General features: G+C 42.7%; 1 protein-coding gene across 4 annotated transcripts in view; it reads left to right on the top strand.

Annotated features, from left to right (window-relative positions):
* The window catches only part of il12rb1 (interleukin 12 receptor subunit beta 1), a 56,063-nt gene extending 44,648 nt beyond the window's left edge, over positions 1-11,415 (top strand). For 3 of the 4 annotated variants that reach the window (XM_076279192.1, XM_076279191.1, XM_076279194.1), the window contains one exon: positions 8,855-11,415. In XM_076279192.1, coding sequence (XP_076135307.1) covers positions 8,855-9,319 — 465 coding nt within the window. In that variant the 3' untranslated portion in view covers positions 9,320-11,415. The remainder of the gene's footprint in view (positions 1-8,854) is intronic. The other variant, XM_076279193.1, reaches the window with a different exon arrangement.
* The last annotated feature ends 12,253 nt before the right edge of the window (positions 11,416-23,668 follow it).

Below are 23,668 nucleotides of genomic sequence, written 5' to 3'. Positions count from 1 at the left end.
TTAAGGGAGACCTTTAGGTAGCTATGAACTTCATGCCAAACACGAATGGAGTTGGAAACAAATGGGTTACCTGTGGATTTCTTTAGTTTATCCGGTTTATCTGAGTATAGATACAAATGAAGAGGTATGTTGGCTGAAGTCTCTCTTTCCATGGCCACCCATGAGAGGGATGGACTGGGCCTAAACCAGAATGAGGTTGTCCAAAGCTGGCATGCCCAGTAGTACCATTTGAGGTTGGGGAGTTTCAACCCTCCCCTGTCATATGGGAGATATAGTAGAGAGAGACGTAGTCTTGCTCGTCTGTTACTCAATATGAAATTTCTGAAGATTTTAGTCATATTTTGGAAAAAGTTTGTTGGTGGTGGGAGTGGTAGGCATTGGAATAAGTAAAGAAATTTGGGTATGACATTCATTTTGAGAATATTAATCCTGCCAATCATTGAAATTGGCATTGTTGTCCATCTGTTGATAAGGTTAGTCACTCCTGATATCACTGGGCTATAGTTAGTGGATACAAGGTCCTCTGTTGAATGAGTAATTTTGATCCCCAAATAGGTAAAACTTGATGTATTTTTAAATGTGGTTTGTATTGGGGGACAACTTCTCTCTGATTGTTTGAGAAAGAGGATATTTGACTTGGATTCATTCACTTTATATCCTGAGATTGAACCAAAAGTATGTATTAAACTAAGGAGATTTGGAATAGAGCCCTTTAGCTGAGTCAGAAATAAAACTATGTCATCTGCGAATAGACCAATTTTATTCTCCACTTTCCCTATTCTGATACCTGTTATACTGCTATTTTGTCTAATTGCAATAGCAAGTGGCTCGATTGCTAAAGCAAAAAGTAGGGGCGAAAGGGGACACCCCTGTCTGGTCCCTCTATGGAGTTTGAAGGGTTGGGAGGTTACATAGTTTGTCGTGACTGATGCGCTTGGGGAGTGATATTACAATTTCACACACTTACAGAAGTATTCACCAAACCCAAACCGCTGAAGCACTTCAAAAAGGTAATTATGTTCGACCCGGTCAAACGCTTTTTCAGCGTCCAGGGAGACTATTGCTGTGTCTGGGCTTTCCCTCCTCACATCTATAATATTTAGTAGCCTTCGAATATTATGGAAACCTTGACGACCCTTTATGAAACCATTTTGGTCAGAGGCGATCAGAGAAGGGACGTCTTGCTAACACCTTTGCTATAATCTTAGCATCTGAGTTTATTAATGAAATTGGACGATATGACCCACATTTTATGTGGGGTTTATCTGGCTTTAAAATCAGTGTTGTTAAGGCATTGGATAAGGAGGGTGGTAAATGTTCTGCTTCAATTGATTCGACTAACATATCAAAGAGTGGTGGCACAAGCATCTCCTTAAAGCATTTATAGATGTCAATGGGTAGTCCAGAAGGACCTGATGCTTTACCTCCGCTCATATGGGAAAGCGCTTCAAACAGTTCCTCCTTTGTAATGGGAGAGTCTAGTTCCTCTTTTACCATATCCTTTAAAGTTGGAATGGAGAGCTGATCCAAAAAGGGGTGTAGGACATTAGTATCCAGGGACTCTGATGTATAAAGGTTCATATAATATTTTTGCTCTGTTGATTTCTGTTGGATTAGTTGTTGTCCCGCTTTCAGTTTCAATCTCAGTGATAGCCCTTTCGTTTTGCAGTGTTTTAATCCGCCATGCTAGCAATTTACCCGCTGATTCTCCCTGATCATAGTATGTCTGCTTTAACCGAGTGATACTGTTTAAGGCCTTACTTGCTGTAACATCATTATATTTAGCCCTTAATTCTGAGAGTCTCTGTAGATTCTCTGGTGTATTATTCACTGAGCGCTCCCTTTCTAGGTCTTTAATATCTTGCTCAAGTTCAGTCATAAGGAGATGTGTCTTATTTGAATTACTACTGGTATAAGAAATCATTACACCTCTAATATAGGCTTTAAAGGCTTCCCATCTAATAGATGCTGAGGTTTCATCTGTATTTGTTGCAAAGAAAAACTCAATATTCTTTTCTACACAGAATAGAAAATTCTTATGGAGCCATCTCGGGCTAAGCCTCCACACAGTTTGGCCCCTGGCATGTGAATCATGGCGGTAATGCAGAAACAGTAGGGCATGATCTGAAATAACTATGCCTTTGTGTCCACAGTCCTGTACATTGGCCGCCAGTGACCCAGAGATTAAAAAATAGTCTATGCGGGATTGTGTTTGGTGTGTGTTTGAGTGGCATGAATATTCCAGTGTGGTGGGATTTCTAATTCTCCAGATATCACAAAGATGCAGCTCTGACATGAAGCGGCCTATCACCTTTCGGGTATTTGAATGGGAGGAGTCATTTCTCCATGAGCGGTCTAGAAGGGGGTTAAGAGCACAATTAAAATCTCCACCCATAATTATTTCACCTCGAAAAGAGGAAATGGTCATGAAGAGGTTACTAAAGAATGTGGCATCGTCATTGTTGGGCCCATAAACGTTTACAAGAATAATTTCCTGATTCAAAAGAGTTCCCCCAACCACCACAAATCTACCTGCAGGATCCTGGAGAAGTTTGTGAATCCTAAAGGGGACTGATTTATGGATAAGTATTGCTACTCCTCTTGCCTGTGAGGAGAAGCAAGAAGCTAGAATTTGCCCAGGCCATCTCTTCCTTATACGCACAATCTCATCTGACAATAAATGTGTTTCTTGGAGAAATATGACTTTTGCTTGTAGGTGTTTAAGTCTGGACAGTATTTGCTTAATTTTAACTAATTTTCTCATACCCCTGACATTCCATGAAGTAATATTGAGAAAAGGAACATTACTCATAACCCAGCCTATGTAATATTAACGTCATACCATCAACTCCTCTTCTACCATAGGAGACTAGTGTGCCAACAAAACACAAAAAATAGAAGAAGAAAAAAAACAGTAACAAACGCCCCCTCTCTAGAACTGAGACAGAGCTCTCCTAAGTCCCCGTGCCCCCTAATTGCACAGACCCCTCTCAAACTCTTGCAAAACACAGACATTCCGGCTAACTTGCATTGATCCTTAACTAAGGAGCAGATACAGAACATTGAACAAATTTGGGTGAAACCCATGTCCGGCATAAGTATAAAAAAACAAAAGTAAACCCAAGTATGTATAATTACTGACCCATAACATTATGTAAAATTAAACACAAAGGGGCCAGCTATAACCCAGAATATGTGATACATGATACTCTTAGTACCGCTTAGTCAAAGCTTCGTTAATTTATGTTGAATCCAAGCATGCTTGCGAAATCTAGCCAGACTCACTCACGTCATTGTCCCGTTCAGTCTGAGACCGTTCTGTCTCGACCTCTTGTATGAAGGCCTCTACATCTGCTGGAGTAAGAAACGTAAGCAGTTTACCCTTGTGGTAAATTCTCATCTTTGCTGGGAACTGTAATCCAAACTCAATATCCAGAGTATGCAGTCGGGTTTTTACGCCATCGAGCATTCTCCTCTGCTGCTGGATCTCCGCGGATAGATCGGGAAAAAACATCACACGATTCTCCTCAAACTGTAACGATTTCTTCTTGCGGGCCGCCTTCATCACTCGGTCTCTTTCAGTCAACCAGCGGAATTTCACGAGAATCGCCCGAGGAAAAGGTTTTTGGTTCGGATTGTTGGCTTTAGAAGCGGCTGCTTTGGGGAGTCTGAAGGCTTGGTCAATGGAAGGTGGAATCGGGAAATTTTCTTGACCAAGGAGTTCAGGTAACCAACCACATGTTGAGGAAGGAGACCAAGTCATCTTTCTCTGAGTTTTCTGGCAAGCCCACCCGTCTCAAGTTCAGGCGGCGCTGGTGGTTTTCAATCGTCTCCACTGACTTGGTGAGTGCTACCATTTTTTTCCGAGTGGTTGCAGTGACGTTAGCTAGGTTGTTCAATTGGTCCTCAGCGGAACTTATACGGGATTCTGCGCCACTTAGTCTTTCAGAAAAGGAGTCCAATGATTCTTTGATCTCGCGGTTTGAGGTGATAACTTCTTTGAGCTGGGCAGTGAAGTCCTTTTGAAGGGCGTGAATAGCTGCTAAAATTCCATCATCCCTAGCTTGGGTTTCTGGAGCTTCAGGTAGCTCATGAGCTAACTCCAAATCGCCATCTCTCTACTTCTCTTTACCTCTGGAACCAGGTTTACTCGACTTCATTTTGGATCCTTGTTATATCATGCACTTATATCACTCGACTAAGACTTTTAACTATATCAAACGAACGGGTTTACATTTACATATGATATATTTTACCGGAGCACTTGGGTTTTGCGACTTCTCATGTCCACGTCATAACCGGAAGGTCCAGCCTATGTTTTTGATGGTAACCCATTGTCAGTCAATAGTGAAAGTAACTTAAAGCGTATAATTGTCCATGGTGAAGTCAGTTTCACTTTGCCAATGAGTTCAAATAATAGGCGAGTGCAAATGCGGAAAGGCTATACTAGGTTTTAGTAAAGCAAAAAAAGGTTTAGTGGAATGACTGTTCTCGCAAGCAGACTCCTTCAAATGTGCCGTTGACTGTCAAAATACCGATGCATTTATTTGACATCGCGCTTTGCGCCGTTAAAGGGAATGACAGATGTAATTCTCATTGGTTTAAATGATGTTACGCCCCAAACACACCCATATGACTGATTAAAAAACCTAGGAACACCTTGTTGCGCCATGCGCTCGACGTTTCATAACGAAAACACTCCCAATGTGGACTGGACATCCTACTAAATTTGAATAAGCTTTTGTCAAGTGACGATGCGCTTTAGACTTTCATGATAGGGCCCAAAGACTCTTTTGTGTGATTTCCTCAAAACCTGCCAGCAGCTCTGTCAAAGTGTCCTTAAGAGCTAGCCTTCATCATCAGCTCCTACAGAGCTAGCCTTCATCATCAGCTCCTACAGAGCTAGCCTGCATCATCAGCTCAGAGCTAGCCTTCATCATCAGCTCCTACAGAGCTAGCCTGCATCATCAGCTCCTTAAGAGCCCCCTTCATCATCAGCTCCTACAGAGCTAGCCTTCATCATCAGCGCCTACAGAGCTAGCCTTCATCATCAGCTCCTACAGAGCTAGCCTTCATCATCAGCGCCTACAGAGCTAGCCTTCATCATCAGCGCCTACAGAGCTAGCCTTCATCATCAGCGCCTACAGAGCTAGCCTTCATCATCAGCTCCTACAGAGCTAGCCTTTTAAGAGCTAGTCTTCATCATCAGCTCGTTCAGTAGGGTTGGCAACTTTCTGATATGAAAATAAGGAACGGGGGGGGGGGGGGTGATATAGGCTATGTGTGTGTGTGTGTGTGTATTGCAAGATGATGTTTTGATTGCAAGTCAAAAAATGGCCCGTTTACTAAATTGTGTCAAATGAATGCACTAAAATGTATTAAAATGGGTGCATAGTATACTACAATTTTAGTAAAACGAGTGCACAGTGAAATGAGATCATAATTGAGTAAAACGAGTGCACAATTTGGTCAGATGCAATGACGCCTCCAGGGCTCCGTGTTGAATTAATGTAGCCTACTAGCCTAGGGTACTCATTTCCTACTAGCCTAGGGTACTCATTTCCTACTAGCCTAGGGTACTCATTTTCTATCGGTACAAAACAATGTAGCCTACTAGCCTAGGGTACTCATTTTCTATCGGTACAAAACAATGTAGCCTACTAGCCTAGGGTACTCATTTTCTATCGGTACAAAACAATGTAGCCTACTAGCCTAGGGTACTCATTTTCTATCAGTACAAAACAATGTAGCCTACTAGCCTAGGGTACTCATTTTCTATCGGTACAAAACAAGAATAATTTCGATGCAAAAACACTTAATAAAGAAATAACTGTTTTTAACTATATTTTACTCAAACCAACCTCTGAAATGTATAAAACTGAACTGGCAGATATAACAGAAAAAATATCTATATCACAACAGTTGAATTTGGTGAAGCCTTATATTATCTCTGGGTTTGTTTTGTCTCAGCAGCAAGTAGGCTAGTTGGTTATCTTGCACAGATGTACTGTAAAACTCTGAGCAAGACATCATCTCACGCTACTATCAGCGTAATATAGGCCTACGTGACTCACAGTGGCTCAAACGAAAAGTGCATTCTCAGTGTTTCCTCTACGTTTAATTAATACCGCCACGGTATCAGAATCAGGGCAGACATTTGCTTTTTAAATAAATCCTGGACGTATCCTCCCCTGCTGGCTGCCGCTCACATTGCAATTTAACAATAAGTAGTCAGTCAGAGGTTATTATGGCCCGCCCAGTTTCAGTTAACATATTTTATATTGTATTGATGTAGCCTATTTAAAGCGTTAACTTTCTTTTCAGTGTTTCCTCTTCATTTAGCGGTGCCACTGCTTCAGAATTAGGGGAGACGCAAAATATTGTCCGGAAGCATAGTAGGCTAAATTCCCTCCGCTGGCTGCTGAAAATTGCAGTTTAAGAATAAACAGCAATGCTAATCCGAGGTACCTGTCTAGTTTTATTCCATAAATATATTGTTTTTATAGACGTTAGTGGCATGCGCTATCAAGAGCTTCCATGTGCTACGCATGTTTGTCAACATCGCAAAAACTACAATTTTCGCACAACTTGGTGGAAAGGTGTAGCACAGGCCAAGGAAAACCCATTCATTTCTGAAGCTGATCGTATAAAGTATTTCCCATATCGTAGTCTATAGGCCTAAGCTCGCTCGCAACAACAGCAAAAATGAAACTGGAGAGAGGATGTCTCCGCGAAGACACCGCTGTTACATTAGATGCGCACTCAATCGCGGATCGCAGTAAAAAAGCAACGACTGCAGGTAGTAACGAAGGTAAATTGCGAAACATTTTGTATGCACTCGCGGTGATGGCCTAGTAGGCCTAATGTGAATTGCGGATTAAGCCAAATAAAGGCAGTGTTGTGGGTTGCGTTTTTACAACGTGTTGGCACAAAACTTAATTTCTGTCATAAACAAAGTAAGCTAAGCGTTTCTCCATTGTCAACGTGAACTACTGGTATGTTCAATCGCTGCCGCCACTGTTAAAAAAAATCTAGCGGAAACACTGATTCTCTGCCGGGATAGTGATGACAGATGAACCGAGAGGGATAAATGATGGCAGTTAGGTTTCCCGAATCGTGCATTCTTCGTTCATAGTCTAACTTATTATACTGATCTGAAATGGTTTTGCACTGAGTTGATTCTCAATGATACGGAACTCCTTTGAAATACGGGATGATTCTGTTTTTTACGGGACGATTCCGTATTTTCCGTATCGTTCAGTCTCTGAGACGCTGGTGGCTCTGATGCTGCTGCCCACACAGATGGCTGCGACAGAGAAATAAAATATATGGAACATTCTGCTGCACTCACTGAAGGACCTCATCTTCCTCAAGAAGAAGAGCTTGCTCTGTCAATTCCTGTGAATGATCTGAGTGTAGCACGTCCAGTCTAGTCTGCTGTCCAGCTGAACGCCAGGGCAGTCTTCCTTCGAGATGGTGCAGGTGCTGAGTTTAGTCCTTGTTCTATGTTCCCCCAGAGTTGATCTTGCTGATATTCTGCTGCCAAATGCTGCACTGGAACAACATCTCCTTTGACCTTTACGTTTACTGTAAGAAGAGGCCAGTTAGAGGTCAGTTAGAGGTGGCTGCCCAAGCAGAACTGAAGGAAATCCCCAGCTGTGCCAAACATCACAGCCTCATTGCATTAAGAACTGCAACTGAAGCAACAAACACAGACACACACACACACACTCATTCCAGACACACACATACTCATTCCTGCAAACACACACACACACATACTGCAAACACACACACACACACACGCACATGCACACATGCACACACACACACATATACACACACATGCACACACAGGGGTGCCACTAGGGTTGTATCCCATAGTACGCACCACACGTGCCGCCCCCCCCCCGCCCCCCCCAACCTTACTTACAAAATTTGCGCTTTTGGTAAATGTAGGCTACATGTAGGCCTCTCCTTATTGAGCCTCAGAAAAACCTTTACATAAACTGGATCAGAAAGCCCCTCCTAATCACGTCAACCTACCCATGTCATCCCTTATCAAATAGCCTACCCCATGAAGCGTCTAACTTCTATAACACTGGCTGCAGGCTACATGGGCTATAGGGGTGTTTCAAGCTTTTATAAAAGTTCTGGGATGAGGGAGATTTCTCCCCTGGAATTTTTTAAAATTTTGGTTGCTAAACACACTATTTTAACAGAGTTTGGGAAGGATAGAAATACCTTTACAGAGCACGCGTTAGCAGTTGTTATTAGCTAGAGCGTAAGCAGTTGACATTGACAGGCCCTAACCAAAGATGGTTGATTACGAAGATACTTCCTGAGAGGCCATTTCCTGTCCCTGGAAATGTATGCAAATAGGGTAGCAGTAGTACACGCCCCGCACGAGGGGGGGCCACTATCCCCCATTTATGCAGTGATCGGGCTCCCTTTTTAACATTGAGGTCTATGGCAGAATGCAAGAATTTCCCAGAATTTGTCAAAGCCTTATTTTTCTGAGCAATGGATGCACATTTCGGACACGGTATCATGATCTCCAAACCCTCCTCCCCATTTCAGGAGAATGTTGTGACAGTATGACCCTCCAGTCGGGAGAAAATCAACATTTATGAAGCTGTACACCAAGTTTGTTTTGTACTCCGGTTTCTCTCTGGCGTGGAACCGAGGCGTTCAAACGTCAGTCATACGTCAGTGACACGCCCCTGTGAAGGCGGGGGCTGAACCAGAGCCCGTCTCTGACTGAACTCCACTTTGCCCTCATAGACATGAACTAGGACGATCCATCTTGCATTAATTGTCTTTGCCCTAACTCTTCTCTTCCGCCCCTCTACAGGAAGTGCCCCCACCCAAAGAGGAAGTGCATGTGGTCACCCTGGAGCACGTGCAGAAACCCCCTGAGACCCTGTGCATCACCCCCGAGGAGGAGCACACCCTGCTGCAGGAGGAGGAGGAGGAGGAGCACACCCTGCTGCAGGAGGAGGAGGAGGAGGAGGAGGAGCACACCCTGCTGCAGGAGGAGGAGGAGCTGGGGAGGGCAGAGAGTGGGAACACACACCAGGAGGGAGAGGAGGGAGAGGAAGAGGGGAATGAGGAAGATCAGGTGATGAAGACGGATGAGTGCGATGGCACTCTGAACCCCAACTACAAGCGGCAGACCCTGAGAATCCCTGAAGTCACGGAGATGATGGAGAAAGCGCTGAGCGAGAATGAATGTGATGTCACATTGCCTGTCTACAAGAATGTGCAGGTCTTCGACATGAAGCCAGAAGTGTGTGAGAACGGGGAATCCTTTGTGTAGACCACCTCGACAGACTACTGTACCTCAGCCTTCCAGGACTGCAGAGCGTAAAAGTCATGTGAGAGCAAAGGAACTCTCTAGACCATCTGAATGTTATCGTCTCGTCTGTAGCACCTGTGAATCTGGGAAGAGCAAAGGAACTCTCTAGACCCCAGCAGAACATCTGAATGTTATCGTCTGTAGCACCTGTGAATCTGGGAAGAGCAAAGGAACTCTCTAGACCCCAGCAGAACATCTGAATGTTATTGTCTGTGCCACCTGTGAGTCTGGGAAAAACTAAAGAACTTGCTGTAGACCTCAGCAGAACACTTGAGAATTCTAAACTGAGGAACCCTGATCTCTCATCTGGTGAACTCATCTGAGGGGACACAGCACATTGCATGGAATGGAATGACTGAAGAAATTGTTGGTTATTTTCTTCTCTATCATGGTGTTAAATGTTCCAAATGTAAAGCACTTTGAGCTGCATTCTGTGTATGAAAGGTGCTATACAAACAAAGCGTGTTATTATTATTATTATTATGTATATCATATTATGTATATCTTATTATTATGTAAGTGTTTCTTGAAGAGTTAGGTGAACTGCTATCAGTCGTTTGCATAGAGTTTTACTGTCTTATTATATCAGGGGATCTAAACTTGCATGTGGATAATCCTGAAAACAATTATGCCAAGGAATTAATTGCACTAATCGATACTTTCTCCCTAACACAGCATGTACAGGGGCCAACACACTCTCTCGGCCATACCCTCGACCTTGTTATCACAAAGGGTCTCAATGTCTCTGTTAAAGACCTGGCATTATCCGAATGTCAAGTCAACTGTCATCCGGCCCACCAAGCACTTTCATCTGGCCCGCCGAGCATTTCATTTAGTTATCAGGCTGTTCGCTATTTTTTTTCCTGCGATAGAGACGACGTTGGTTAGCTTTACTGCAAATAAGAAATAAACGTGAATTGTTCATAATTGTTGTGTAGCCCGCCAGCCAATTTTCAAAACGCAATGTGGCCCTTGAGCCAAAAAGAGACGCTCCGCACATGTGACACCCTCACATTATTTAGGTGTTTCTTTTAAAATATGAATGGCTTATTGTTGCACAGAACATATTACATTGTTTACATATAAGGTTTATGTATGTTGAATGATATTAATATGTATACCTATAATGTACTTTTTTTCCACTGTGTATTTTGGTATGAATGTGGGGTGTCTCTTTAAGGCCTCGGCCGGCCGCGATTCCTATCACCGCGCAGCCAAGCTTACTTAGGTGGTTGCACTGGGTGTGTGGGGCGGTCCGTGGAGAGATTCAGCAAGTGCAGGTGTGATATGAATACGTGGCACCAGTGTTGTTTGCTGCAGCTACAGTGATTTCATATTAGTCGCCTTTGGTTTAGTTTAGTAGCTCTTCAAAAGTTACAAGAGACTGTTTTAACGGGGGAGACAAGAACAGAAAAGTATTGAAAAGAAATACCGCATAGACTGTTTACTGGTGCGTGCGTCTCCAGCAAGAAGACGCGCGGGACCCAAACTTTCCAACTTTGTGGATTAATTTACCTAAGATCGCTACGGATCAGGTGAGATCTATTTAGTTTTTTTGGTATTTTTTGTCGTGGTATACCACAATTTAAGCAATCGCCTTTTTTTGTCGTGGTATACCACAATTTAAGCAATCGCCTTTTTGCCTTTTTTTGTTGTGGATTATATTTTTTCGTTGCATCGTCCGACAAAGGATTATGCTCGCGGCCTACCTGTTTCCTGGTTGGAATTTAAAGACTGTATCGTGATCCTGGGAAGGACTGGAAGTTTTCCTTTAGTTTGGACTTTTAGTTTAATTTTGTGGACTGAGACAAAGGGGGGGATTCAAGTATTGTGTGGTTGCACGGGATAATTGGTGCATTTAGAATATACCGCGATCAGCGTGTCATTCAATTGAACTGTTGGTGCGTCTTTTCTTGTTTGTGTTCAGCGCCGTCTGAATATTTGTTGGTTGTTGTGTGCTTTGTTAACGGCCTTACACCTGCTCGTATTAATATTTGTTTTGTTAAGAAGGCATTGAGTATTTGTGACATTATAATAACAACCTCAACTTGACTTGACTATATAGCGCTTCATAAGGAACCTTACTGACTACCAGCAGAACACTCACCACACATCAGCTTGAGATGGAATGGGAGGGAATGAATGAATAAGCCAGATACACAGGAGTCAGGACCGCGGTCTCATCTGAAGGGTGGTATCATGTACAACATCACTTCCAGCAGCTAGTTGGTTTGAAAAAGAGGTCAAACCAGGCCCACACCAGGAGGTCTGCCATCCCAGGAGGTCTCCCATCCGAGGGCTGACCAGGCCCACACCTGCTTAGCTTTAGTCATTCAGCAGAGACAGAGTATCGACTGGTCTGGCTGCTGGCTACACACACACACACACACACACACACACACACACACACAGCTGAGGGTGCCAGGGGGGTATTCCATCAACCTCGCTAAAGGCCAAACCTGGCTTATTTCCATAAGTCTCGCTAAAGGCCAAACCTGGCTTATTTCGATAAGTCTCGCTAATTTTAGTGAGAGTTCCATTCCATTAGTGAGGTTTACATGATCCCAGCTTGGTAACTATAGGAATTCATGCCACAGAACTAACCTGGTCCGTAGCAGGTTAACTTTCAAGCTAAATTAAGCTGTGTTGCAAAAAAAACAATCAGTCAGAAAACGAGTCCAAAAAGATGGTCACCTGTAGCCTACAACTTCAAAAATAGAAGTAGAAAGCGTGTGGTTCTAGGAATCTTGCTACTCTGGGTCATTTACGGTCTGTGGTGGTGTAACGTGCTGTGAGACGGCATAGGAAAGGAATTACATTCTTGCGTGTTCGCAGGTTCGCTTCCCATACGAAGTATTAAGGCTACATAGCTTATCACCTTGATAATGGCATTTTTAGTTATATTCTTTAATGCAGGGCCGTAGTCACAATAGACATTGAGGGGGACGTGTCCCCCCCAATATTCAAATATGACCAAAATGTCCCCCCCAATATACGGAAAAATAAAGAAAGAAAAAAGCGCTAGACTAGGCCTACAGGAAACCAACACGCATCTGAAATGTAATCAAACATAAATAACGCACAAATTAGTGACCTAGTGATGGTTCCAGAGTAGCCTACACCCCTGAGTGGTTTGTCCTGGTGTTTTTCCGTTTTTCGTTAGTGGCGTGCGCTGTTAAAAGCTTCCATTTACTGCACCCTACTGCGGTGAGGTAGGGCTGTCAACAATATCGCAAAAGCTACCGGTACAATTTTCACAAAACTTGTTGGAAAGGTGTAGCACAGGCTAAGGAAATCCCATACATTTTTGGAGCCGATCAGACTCAAAGGGAACTTTGAAACATTTTCCATATTGTAGCCTATTCTCGCAATGATAGCGAAAGTGAAACGTTATATTTTTAAATGATGCATTTGTGCAAGCCTGTGTCATTCATTTCTTTCACATGTCGTTCAACATAAATAATGCATTCATATGCTAGTAGTAATGCCAGAAATTACCGTTTATAGGCCTCTTAGAAATGGTTGTTGCATCTTGCATATTATTTAGATGCGCACTCAATCGCGCATCCATGCAGGCAAAACGTAGGATTCAAATGTGGCGACGGCACACAAGTTGAAAAAGACGTTCACAATGCACTGGCGGTGATAGCCTACAGTTAATGTGAATCGCGGACAATAACTAAAGAAAGGAATTTACACCTCCATTCACCAATTAAAGGCTGCAGTAGGCCTAGTGTTTCTACATGTTGTTGGCACAAAACGTCATTTCTATCAGAAGCCAGTCTATAGCCTAATGCAGGGGGTAACGTGAGTCAGACAGAAGAGGGGCCTGTCTTAGTAGCCTATTCCTGAATCCTGTCCCTTTCAACCTACGTTAAAATTGTGTGAGTAGCCACCAGCATAATACAATCTAAATTAAAGAGGAAGAGAGGACGTTGCGACTAGTCAAGGCGAGTCGAATGAGAACGAGAGCAAACACGAACTGGTGGTGTGAGTGTGGAGTGTGCCAACCCATGCCGACTGAAATGTAGTGTTTGTGCTGTGCAGAGTGGGATAAAATACTGCCATCGATGGTGGGCAACGCTCCCGAAGAGATGCTGCGTGATGTCTTTGCGCCTGGCAGCGGTGCTTTGCCGGTGCTATGCCCACACTTGCTATGCTTTCTGCACAGCACAAACCCTCCATTTCAGTCGGCATGGGTTGGCACACTCCACACTCACACCACCAGTTCGTGTTTGCTCTCGTTCTCTCATCCGACTCGCCTTGACTAGTCGCAACGTCCTCTCTTCCCAGATCCAAAGCTCGCAACTCCTCTTCAGTGAACTCAGGTTCGAAAAGGTAGGGTCTTGGATCTTGGTAGTCGAAGTCATCATCTTCGTCTATCGTGTAATTTTCCATATTCATCGCCATTAGAACTCTTAGAGAAAGCCCATCTGTCAGTGTCAACCTAGTAGCAGAGAACTTGGTAGTCACGCTGGTGTATTGCCGGAAGTTGAGGGTTTACAGATGCTGCGTGATGTCTTTGCGCCTGGCAGCGGTGCTTTGCCGGTGCTATGCCCGAAAATAGTTCCAAATCTAAATTGGTCTAGTAAATCCCTTCGTGTTAATTTGCATTGATATTTGTACTCGATGTGAATGTACAGGTTACGAGAAATAATTATAAAAAATCTTGAGTTATTTGATTCAATTTTGCAACGACATGCTAGCTGATATCGCCAGATTACAGCGACTACGCTAAGCTAAAGCTAACCGGGCCGTTTCTAGATTAGGACAATGGCTGGGTCGGCTATAAAACGCTTTGGCTCACTCCTCCAACTCTAGGGACTGCAGGGAGTGACCCAATTTCCAAATTTTCACCTTCTCTTTTCACAAAACTCACCAGAAGTCATTTTTCTTTAAATAAAAAATCTTCCATGGGAGAATGCCTCAGGACCCCTCTATCTGGAGGAGAGGGGGGGGGGCGTCTCTGCCCAGGGGTTCATAATCAATCCATGGCATGCTATGTCCGTCAAATGTTTGGAATACCCTAATTGACTGACTTAACTAACGACTTGTTTGTGATTTTTAATACTATTTTTTGCATGGTAGGAAATGTATTGAAATTCTGTTTGGGGGTCCCTCAGACCCCACCACAGATTTGGTCCCCCCCAATGTTGACATCATGACTACGGCCTTGCTTTAATGAAAGACACATGTCTACTGTTGATCAAGGATCATGCACATTTGGTAGGCTGTTCAGTGACAGTAATATGCTTTGGCAGTGGGCTATATTATATCTGATGCAAGCCAAAGGATAATTCTGTAGCCTGTAGGCCTATAGGCAGCTAATAATTAAAACTGCTTCATGTGTCAACGATTGCTCATGAATGTCAAATCAACTGTGTGCTACACAGATTAATAGGCATAAATTACTAATTGAAAGCCATTGCATTTCAGATAATTATATTTCAAATACTTTGGGACTTATGGGAGACAATAGGCTATTATGTTGATAGTAATTTATTTTATGACCACCTACACCTAGACAATAATTTGGAGTGAACTATTTTAATCTAAACATAGGCTATAGATAGTTTTGAATATCGATATGCCAAAGTTGTTGTTGAGTTAATACTATTTATTCATTCACTCGTTTTGTTCAAGACTGTATAGTCTATGTGTTCAAGAGTGAAGCCAATCAAACTCGCAATTGATTTCAAACCATTAGCATTGTTGTTTTAAATGTATGCTTTCATTATTCTCCAATTTCTGTAACTATCTATTTTTTTATCAATGTTACATTTGATGACTTTCGATGAAAATCCTGTAGATGGCGCTTGCCAAATCGAACAGAAATCGCCTTGTATTGTCTTAATTTTATGACATATATCCTCTTTTCATCAATCTACTGTTTTGGTCTACTGTTCTACCTCGTGCACGAGGAGAGATGAAGCTGAACTAAACCTTGCTTGAATAAACGAGGCCAAGATGCCGCTAACTTGAGTTAATGGAACGGCTTCAGCCCCAAGTGAAAGTCTACGCTAGTTCAAGCCAGGCTATTTCTGTTAAGCGCCGCCTTCATTAACGAGGTTGATGGAATACCCCCTTGGTGAACTGAGTCATGGAGACCAGACACAGGTATCAGGTGAGGGCACCAGGTGAACTGAGTTATAGAGACCAGACACAGGTATCAGGTGAGAGGTATGCACACAGACAGGCACCAGGTGAGATTCATAAGCCTGTTGATTTGACGAAACATCCTCAGTTTTGATACACTATTAGTCTTATTTAAAGGACAAAATAAAACATCAGGTTCATTGTTTACTCAAATGTTATTGCATTTATTTTGAATAAAATATTTTTATATTTTGTGACACTTTGTGCCTGGTACTGTGACTGAAATTGATCTGGCTGTGTTTTATTTATTTCAACATGTGCATGTACACACACACACACACACAGAGGAGGCGCAGTAGAGATAGCATACACCTGGTTCTGATCTGGCACACACACACACACACACAGAGGGAGAGGAGGTGCAGTACAGATAGTGTTGTGTATCTACAAAAATACGGCAATATACAATGATAGGTTATATTTTGATCTTCCTTATTTGCTAAAAAACTGCAATATACAACGGGAGGTTATCTTTTGATCTTACTTATTTGCTAACCGAGGTAGCATAGCTACAGCAGACACTGGAACTTGACCTCTCGCTTGGTCTCGTCTGAAGAGAGCGCATCACAGTGACCTCTCGCTTGGTCTCTTCTGAAGAGCGCGCACCAGAGTGACACATTTATGCAACAGCAGTGTCCAGTGAACACATAGGGTCAGATGTGGCCGCTGATGCTTTTCAATGCTTTTCAAAGGTTGACTATCACTATGTTACAAAGGCAGTGAAATATTAGACAAATGTATGGCAACCGCTTGTTAACCCATTCGTATATCAGGCTTTTGCAGCCTACACTGTGCATTTTGTTTAATTCGTCAGTATTATATCATAGCAAAGTTCACAGTCTGAACGTACCAGAGAAATGGTACAGCCCATAGGGGTGAGGGTTTGAAAATCGTATTTCATTAGATCATATCCTGATTTCATTAGATCATATCCTGATTAGATCATATCCTGATTTCATTAGATCATATCCTGATTTCATTAGATCATATCCTGATTTGCTGCTATGTGATGGTAATACTGCCACCAATACCCCCCGTAATTCGAACCATGGTCAGGGGTCACACATCAAATACATTTTACACACACACACGCAGAGAGAGAGGAGGCACAGTACAGATAGCATACACCTGATTCTGATCTGATACACACACACACACACTTTGAGAACTTTGAGTGCCGTTGCAAGTGATTCTGAATTGCATGCTTTGCATGGTATTAAGTGATTCTGAATGCATGCTTTGCATAGTATTAAGTGATTCTGAATGCATGCTTTGCATAGCATCACGTTTTCCAACATGTAAAAACAAGACAGACACACCGGATGAGAGCCATTATAAACTGTATCCATATCATGTGACTATATACATATATTTTCACCTTTTTCAGTTAGTAGGTTTTATTGATATTCATAATCACCTGTACATAGTGATAATAAACTATATCACACTATTTTCACATTTAAAACCAGCAAGCTGTGTATTTGTAATCAATGTTATTCCACCATTTCCCATCCCATATTATGATGCAGGGGAGTATTGTTGCGCTCAGATGATCTAGAGTTTAGCAAGGTGCGTTTAAGCCAAGAGTTGAAGAGGAGTAGTTCGCACACTGAAAGAAATGACTTAAACAAAGTCTACAGAAAGGAGTTTTTACATTTAATTCACACTGTGAGCATTGAGAATAGCCGGACGGCTGAAACGTCTGCTCTTGCTCCCAAAATTAAATGTAAAAACTCCTTTCTGTAGACTTTGTTTAAGTAATTTCTTTCAGTGTGCGAACTACTCCTCTCTCTCTCCATCCCATATTATTCCATTCCATTTCCCATTCCATATTATTCCATGATAATATAAAGCAGTCTGTTTGCAGCCATTATGTATCACGTCTGGTTGAAGATGGGTAGGGGGCATTTAAGAGATCTGGCTCAAGATGGGTAGGGAGCAATTTAAGCAAACCAGTGAGATAGATAGGTAACAGACAGTTACAGAACTGTCCCAGAGAGTAGAGAGTAGGTAACAGACCGTCCCAGAGAGTCAGACATTTACAGAACTTTCCCAGAGTATAGGTAACAGACCGTTACAGAACTGTCCCAGAGAGTAGGTAACAGACGCAGGAGTAGTCTGGATCCCGTCCTGTTCTGGTTGTGATGTGATCTGGGTCTAGTGAAGGGGACACAGCGAGGAGAGGGTTCAGATCAGGTTTAGCACAAGAGTTCAGATCAGGGGTTCAGATCAGGTTTAGCACAAGAGTTCAGATCAGGGGTTCAGATCAGGGGTTCAGATCAGGTTCAGCACAAGAGTTCAGATCAGGGGTTCAGATCAGGTTTAGCACAAGAGTTCAGATCAGGGGTTCAGATCAGGGGTTCAGATCAGGTTTAGCACAAGAGTTCAGATCAGGGGTTCAGATCAGGTTTAGCACAAGAGTTCAGATCAGGGGTTCAGATCAGGTTTAGCACAAGGGGTTCAGATCAGGTTTAGCACAAGAGTTCAGATCAGAGGTTCAGATCAGGGGTTCAGATCAGGTTTAGCACAAGAGTTCAGATCAGGGGTTCAGATCAGGTTTAGCACAAGAGTTCAGATCAGGGGTTCAGATCAGAGGTTCAGATCAGGTTTAGCACAAGGGGTTCAGATCAGGTTTAGCACAAGAGTTCAGATCAGGGGTTCAGATCAGGTTTAGCACAAGAGTTCAGATCAGGGGTTCAGATCAGGGGTTTAGCACAAGAGTTCAGATCAGGGGTTCAGATCAGGGGTTTAGCACAAGAGTTCAGATCAGGGGTTCAGATCAGGGGTTCAGATCAGGTTTAGCACAAGAGTTCAGATCAGGGGTTCAGATCAGGGGTTCAGATCAGGTTTAGCACAAGAGTTCAGATCAGGGGTTCAGATCAGGTTTAGCACAAGAGTTCAGATCAGGGGTTCAGATCAGGTTTAGCACAAGAGTTCAGATCAGGGGTTCAGATCAGGTTTAGCACAAGGGGTTCAGATCAGGTTTAGCACAAGAGTTCAGATCAGAGGTTCAGATCAGGGGTTCAGATCAGGTTTAGCACAAGAGTTCAGATCAGGGGTTCAGATCAGGTTTAGCACAAGAGTTCAGATCAGGGGTTCAGATCAGAGGTTCAGATCAGGTTTAGCACAAGGGGTTCAGATCAGGTTTAGCACAAGAGTTCAGATCAGGGATTCAGATCAGGGGTTCAGATCAGGTTTAGCACAAGGGGTTCAGATCAGGTTTAGCACAAGAGTTCAGATCAGGGATTCAGATCAGGGGTTCAGATCAGGTTTAGCACAAGAGTTCAGATCAGGGGTTCAGATCAGGTTTAGCACAAGAGTTCAGATCAGGGGTTCAGATCAGAGGTTCAGATCAGGTTTAGCACAAGGGGTTCAGATCAGGTTTAGCACAAGAGTTCAGATCAGGGGTTCAGATCAGGGGTTCAGATCAGGTTTAGCACAAGAGTTCAGATCAGGGGTTCAGATCAGAGGTTCAGATCAGGTTTAGCACAAGAGTTCAGATCAGGGGTTCAGATCAGAGGTTCAGATCAGGGGTTTAGCACAAGGGGTTCAGATCAGGGGTTTAGATCAGAGGTTCAGATCAGGGGTTCAGTTCAGGGGTTTAGCACAAGAGGTTCAGATCAGGGGTTCAGATCAGGGGTTTAGTTCAGAGGTTCGGCATGCTCAGGGGTGCGTTCAAGCATGTTAGGTTCTGGATGGGAACGTGGATGGAACGTTGGCATAAATCCCAGTGTCTCCTGGGTCCACCTGTCTGGGCGACTGGCGACCAAAAAAAGGACTTCTAAAAAGAAAGAAATCGGCATTTGATTTTCATAGAGAAATTGACCATGTGACAGAACTTTACCATGTGACAGAACTTTACCATGTGACAGAACTTTACCATGTGACAGAACTTTACCATGTGACAGAACTTTATCATGTGACAGAACTTTACCATGTGACAGAACTTTACCATGTGACAGAACTTTATCATGTGACAGAACTTTACCATGTGACAGAACTTTACCATGTGACAGAACTTTATCATGTGACAGAACTTTACCATGTGACAGAACTTTATCATGTGACAGAACTTTATCATGTGACAGAACTTTACCATGTGACAGAACTTTATCATGTGACAGAACTTTACCATGTGACAGAACTTTATCATGTGACAGAACTTTACCATGTGACAGAACTTTATCATGTGACAGAACTTTACCATGTGACAGAACTTTACCATGTGACAGAACTTTACCATGTGACAGAACTTTATCATGTGACAGAACTTTACCATGTGACAGAACTTTACCATGTGACAGAACTTTATCATGTGACAGAACTTTACCATGTGACAGAACTTTATCATGTGACAAAACTTTACCATGTGACAGAACTTTATCATGTGACAGAACTTTACCATGTGACAGAACTTTACCATGTGACAGAACTTTACCATGTGACAAAACTTTACCATGTGACAGAACTTTACCATGTGACAAAACTTTACCATGTGACAAAACTTTACCATGTGACAGAACTTTATCATGTGACAGAACTTTATCATGTGACAGAACTTTATCATGTGACAGAACTTTATCATGTGACAGAACTTTATCATGTGACAGAACTTTACCATGTGACTGAATATTACAAGCACACACCCATACTGCATTAGAATACACTGGTGTTGATTATCAGGATGATACTGAAATTATACACAACAAATGATGCGTAGAGTGTTACTTAGCAGTCAAAGTTCAGGATTCAGCAAAATAATTCAGCCAAGCTTCAATATGCTTAGCAGAACTAAACAGTGTTTTAAATGTCATGTGCGTTGTCATGGCGGTTGGGACCTGCACAGGAAATGTTTCAAAAGTGTTGTCATGTTTCATTTCAGTATTGTCACATTTCAGGCATTGTTTACACAATAAACTCAGCTAAGCTCAATTTCCTCTTTAAAAGGAAGTAGCAGTTTTTTTCACTTCAGTGTAAATGTATTTCTTCTCTTAGTTGTATTTATTATTTCCTGCTGAATTTGCATAGATAGCTGTTTAATTTCAAGGTATTTCATAGATAGCTGTTAGGGTTAGAGCTGTTTAATTTCAGGGTATTTAGCTGTTTCATTTCAGGGTATTTCATAGATAGCTGTTTAATTTCAGGGTATTTAGCTGTTTCATTTCAGGGTATTTCATAGATAGCTGTTTAATTTCAGGGTATTTCATAGATAGCTGTTTAATTTCATGGTATTTAGCTGTTTCATTTCAGGGTATTTCATAGATAGCTGTTTAATTTCAGGGTATTTAGCTGTTTAATTTCAGGGTGTTTCATAGATAGCTGTTTCATTTCAGGGTATTTCATAGATAGCTTTTTCATTTCAGGGTATTTCATAGATAGCGGTTAGGGTTAGAGCTGTTTAATTTCAGGGTGTTTCATAGATAGCTGTTTAATTTCAGGGTATTTCATAGATAGCTATTTCATTTCAGGGTATTTCATAGATAGCTGTTAGGGTTAGAGCTGTTTAATTTCAGGGTATTTCATAGATAGCTGTTTAATTTCAGGGTATTTCATATGTAGCCTGTGGGCAAGGTTAGGGGTAGGATCCCTAAGTGTATTTCTTACACTCCTTCTGCTAAATTCACTCACTCTCTCCCTCGCTGACACATTCTGTCACGCTCCAATCAGGGTTTCCGTCAAATTGTCCGATTGAAATTGGCTAATAATCCCGTCCCCTAACGCAATCTGAATTTGAGAATAAGCCTTAATATGTAAACCTATATTATACGTCCTCTGGCTATGTTTTTAAACGAACTGGCTCTACCGTACGCATAGCCTATGCTGCATTTCAAATAGGAAGCGCATGCTTAAAATGTGGCGGTTCAAACATGGCCAGGCCCAGGCAGACTAGCCTTAAATGTTTTTTCAGAGGCCAGACGCGATGGATGATGATAAATTGGTAACATCTGAAGTCTCAGATGTCCGGTCAACTCCACCACCACCAGATAAAAAGCAGAAGTGTCGGGCTTATGTCGGAATCAGTGACATTGGAAGTGGAGTTGCGGGGGGTGGTGACGCTCCAATACACTGTCATTCTCCGTGTAGCCTACACTGGACATGCAAAGTGTTCTTTACCAAAAGCATACAGTAGGCCTATGCGTCTCTGTCTATGATCTGCAGAGTTAGGGCCTCCTCGACGAGGAGATTACCGGCCCGTGGATAATTTCTGGCACAATTAAACTGTATCATTGAACCGCGGCCGAAAGAAAAAGAAACTAAACATTTCCCAGAATAGGAAACATTTCTTAATTTATTGTTATCAAATAAAGAGGCATATAGTATTAGGGGGTAGTGGTGTGAGCGCTCATTCTTGTGTGTGCGCATCTGTGTAAGTGTAAAGTCACCACTGGAGATAACGTGGGTAGCAGCAACAAACAACGTAGCCTTTTTAAAACAACGAACGAAGCGGACTCTTGCTGTCCATGTAAAGATACTGGCTAGATCTTGTTAGGCATCTTTAAGTTAGGCTAAAGAACATGTTGCATTCTATACAGCCTGATTATGTCATTCTTTAAGCTACATAGCCTGTCTCCAGTTTTCCTCAATTTGACTAATTAAGAAGCGATAATAGGATATTTGACCGGCATATCATCAAAATGTCCGGAAAACGATACCTCTGCCGGTCACTTTGACCGGCACCATTATTTTCTAGCGGAAACTCTGGCTCCAATTACGTCATTAATTGCCGGGTGGAATGGGCACTGATTGAATCACGTAACACAATTGAGGCAGGCTTATATATAGACCGGGATATCGTCATTTTACCTGTAGCTTTGTTGGATGTAGCCGAGATTTGGGTGCTGTGTTGAGTGCGTTGGGGAGCAGACGCTGGCGGAGCCGTGGTAGTCTCAGCGGTAGACACTAGCCGATGTGGGCGAGCATGTTACGGCAGAGTGATAGCAAAACAGTTCTCGGTGTAACGAGCTCCGCTGAATACTGTGTCTGCGGTGGGGTGTGACCTGTAAACTTAAACTGACCCCTCATGCATTGTTAACCCTACGACAGATCTGTACAGCTACAGCATTGCGCTAGCTGCTGCTGTCTATACTGTGAATGCATGTGTGTGTGTGTGCTGCTCATCCTTGTTTCCTTGATTTCTTATTTCTTTTTCCTCTAGCCTGTAGGGGTAGTAGTTGTTGTATGTGTGTGTATGTATTGTAGCCACGGGCTAGAGTGTTTTTTCTTTACTTTTTACTTCTTTAAATCCCCCCTCACCTTCCGCAGTCTGCCTAGGTGGGTGTGGCCAGGACAGCGCATGAGTAGGAGACTCCATGGGAAAGGTTTCTTTCACTCGTTCTCACTTAAAGTTTGGAGTTTGCGGTGATGTGTAGTGTGAATCTCTAAACCCGTCTTTAAACCATGTTCATCAGATTTGCAGTGTGTACATTGAACTCTAGCTTGTATCACTTAAAGAAGGTCTTGTGCCTTTGTTTACATGTGATCTTGAGACCTTAGCCTCCCATAGAGCTGCACAGTCCCGCCCACAGCCGATGCCGGATGTAAAAATTCAATGCAATTTCTCCATTGACAATTGCGGTGTAAGCCATAAAAACTTAACTGCACGTGGTAGACTTAAAGGAACACGCCACCCAATGTCAGTAGTAATATATGTTCTTACCTTAACTTTCACGAGTTGAGTCATACCTCTCCCGTGTCGGTACGTGCACTCCAACGCTCTGGTGCGCGGCTGGACTGTGTTAGCATGTTGCTATGCTAGCGGGCTTTGACGGTAACTAAGCGTAGAAGTAATCAGAAACATCCACGTTTTCCCGACTTAAATACAATTGCACTAGTAGTTGATAGAAATGCTACGGCCACGCAACATGAAACGTGGTGATTTTCCAAGCGAATAAACCGGAGAACTACAATGTGTGGCGCAATAGCACTTGGGAGTACTTCGACCTAGCGTAGTAGTATTGTTAACACCTAATTGTAGATCCTATCCACCACAGAGTTTAGAATCCATCGACCCTCCCTCCCCTCTGAGCGAGAGAGAGGCACACACACTAGAGATGCGCTGATGGTTTCAACAGGCACACACACTAGAGATGCGCTAAGTTTCAACCATAACTGCACAGCACCAAAGTTTTTGACCAATTTTCAAAACTGCACCCG

Source organism: Alosa pseudoharengus, unplaced genomic scaffold, assembly GCF_046254945.1.
Source record: "Alosa pseudoharengus isolate Yale_2024_CS ecotype anadromous, Long Island Sound unplaced genomic scaffold, YU_APseudo_1.1 YU_APseudo_1.1_scf_11, whole genome shotgun sequence".
Lineage (NCBI taxonomy): Eukaryota > Metazoa > Chordata > Actinopteri > Clupeiformes > Clupeidae > Alosa > Alosa pseudoharengus.
Note: the sequence above shows the minus strand (reverse complement) of the source record. Positions and strands in the feature narration are given on the sequence as shown.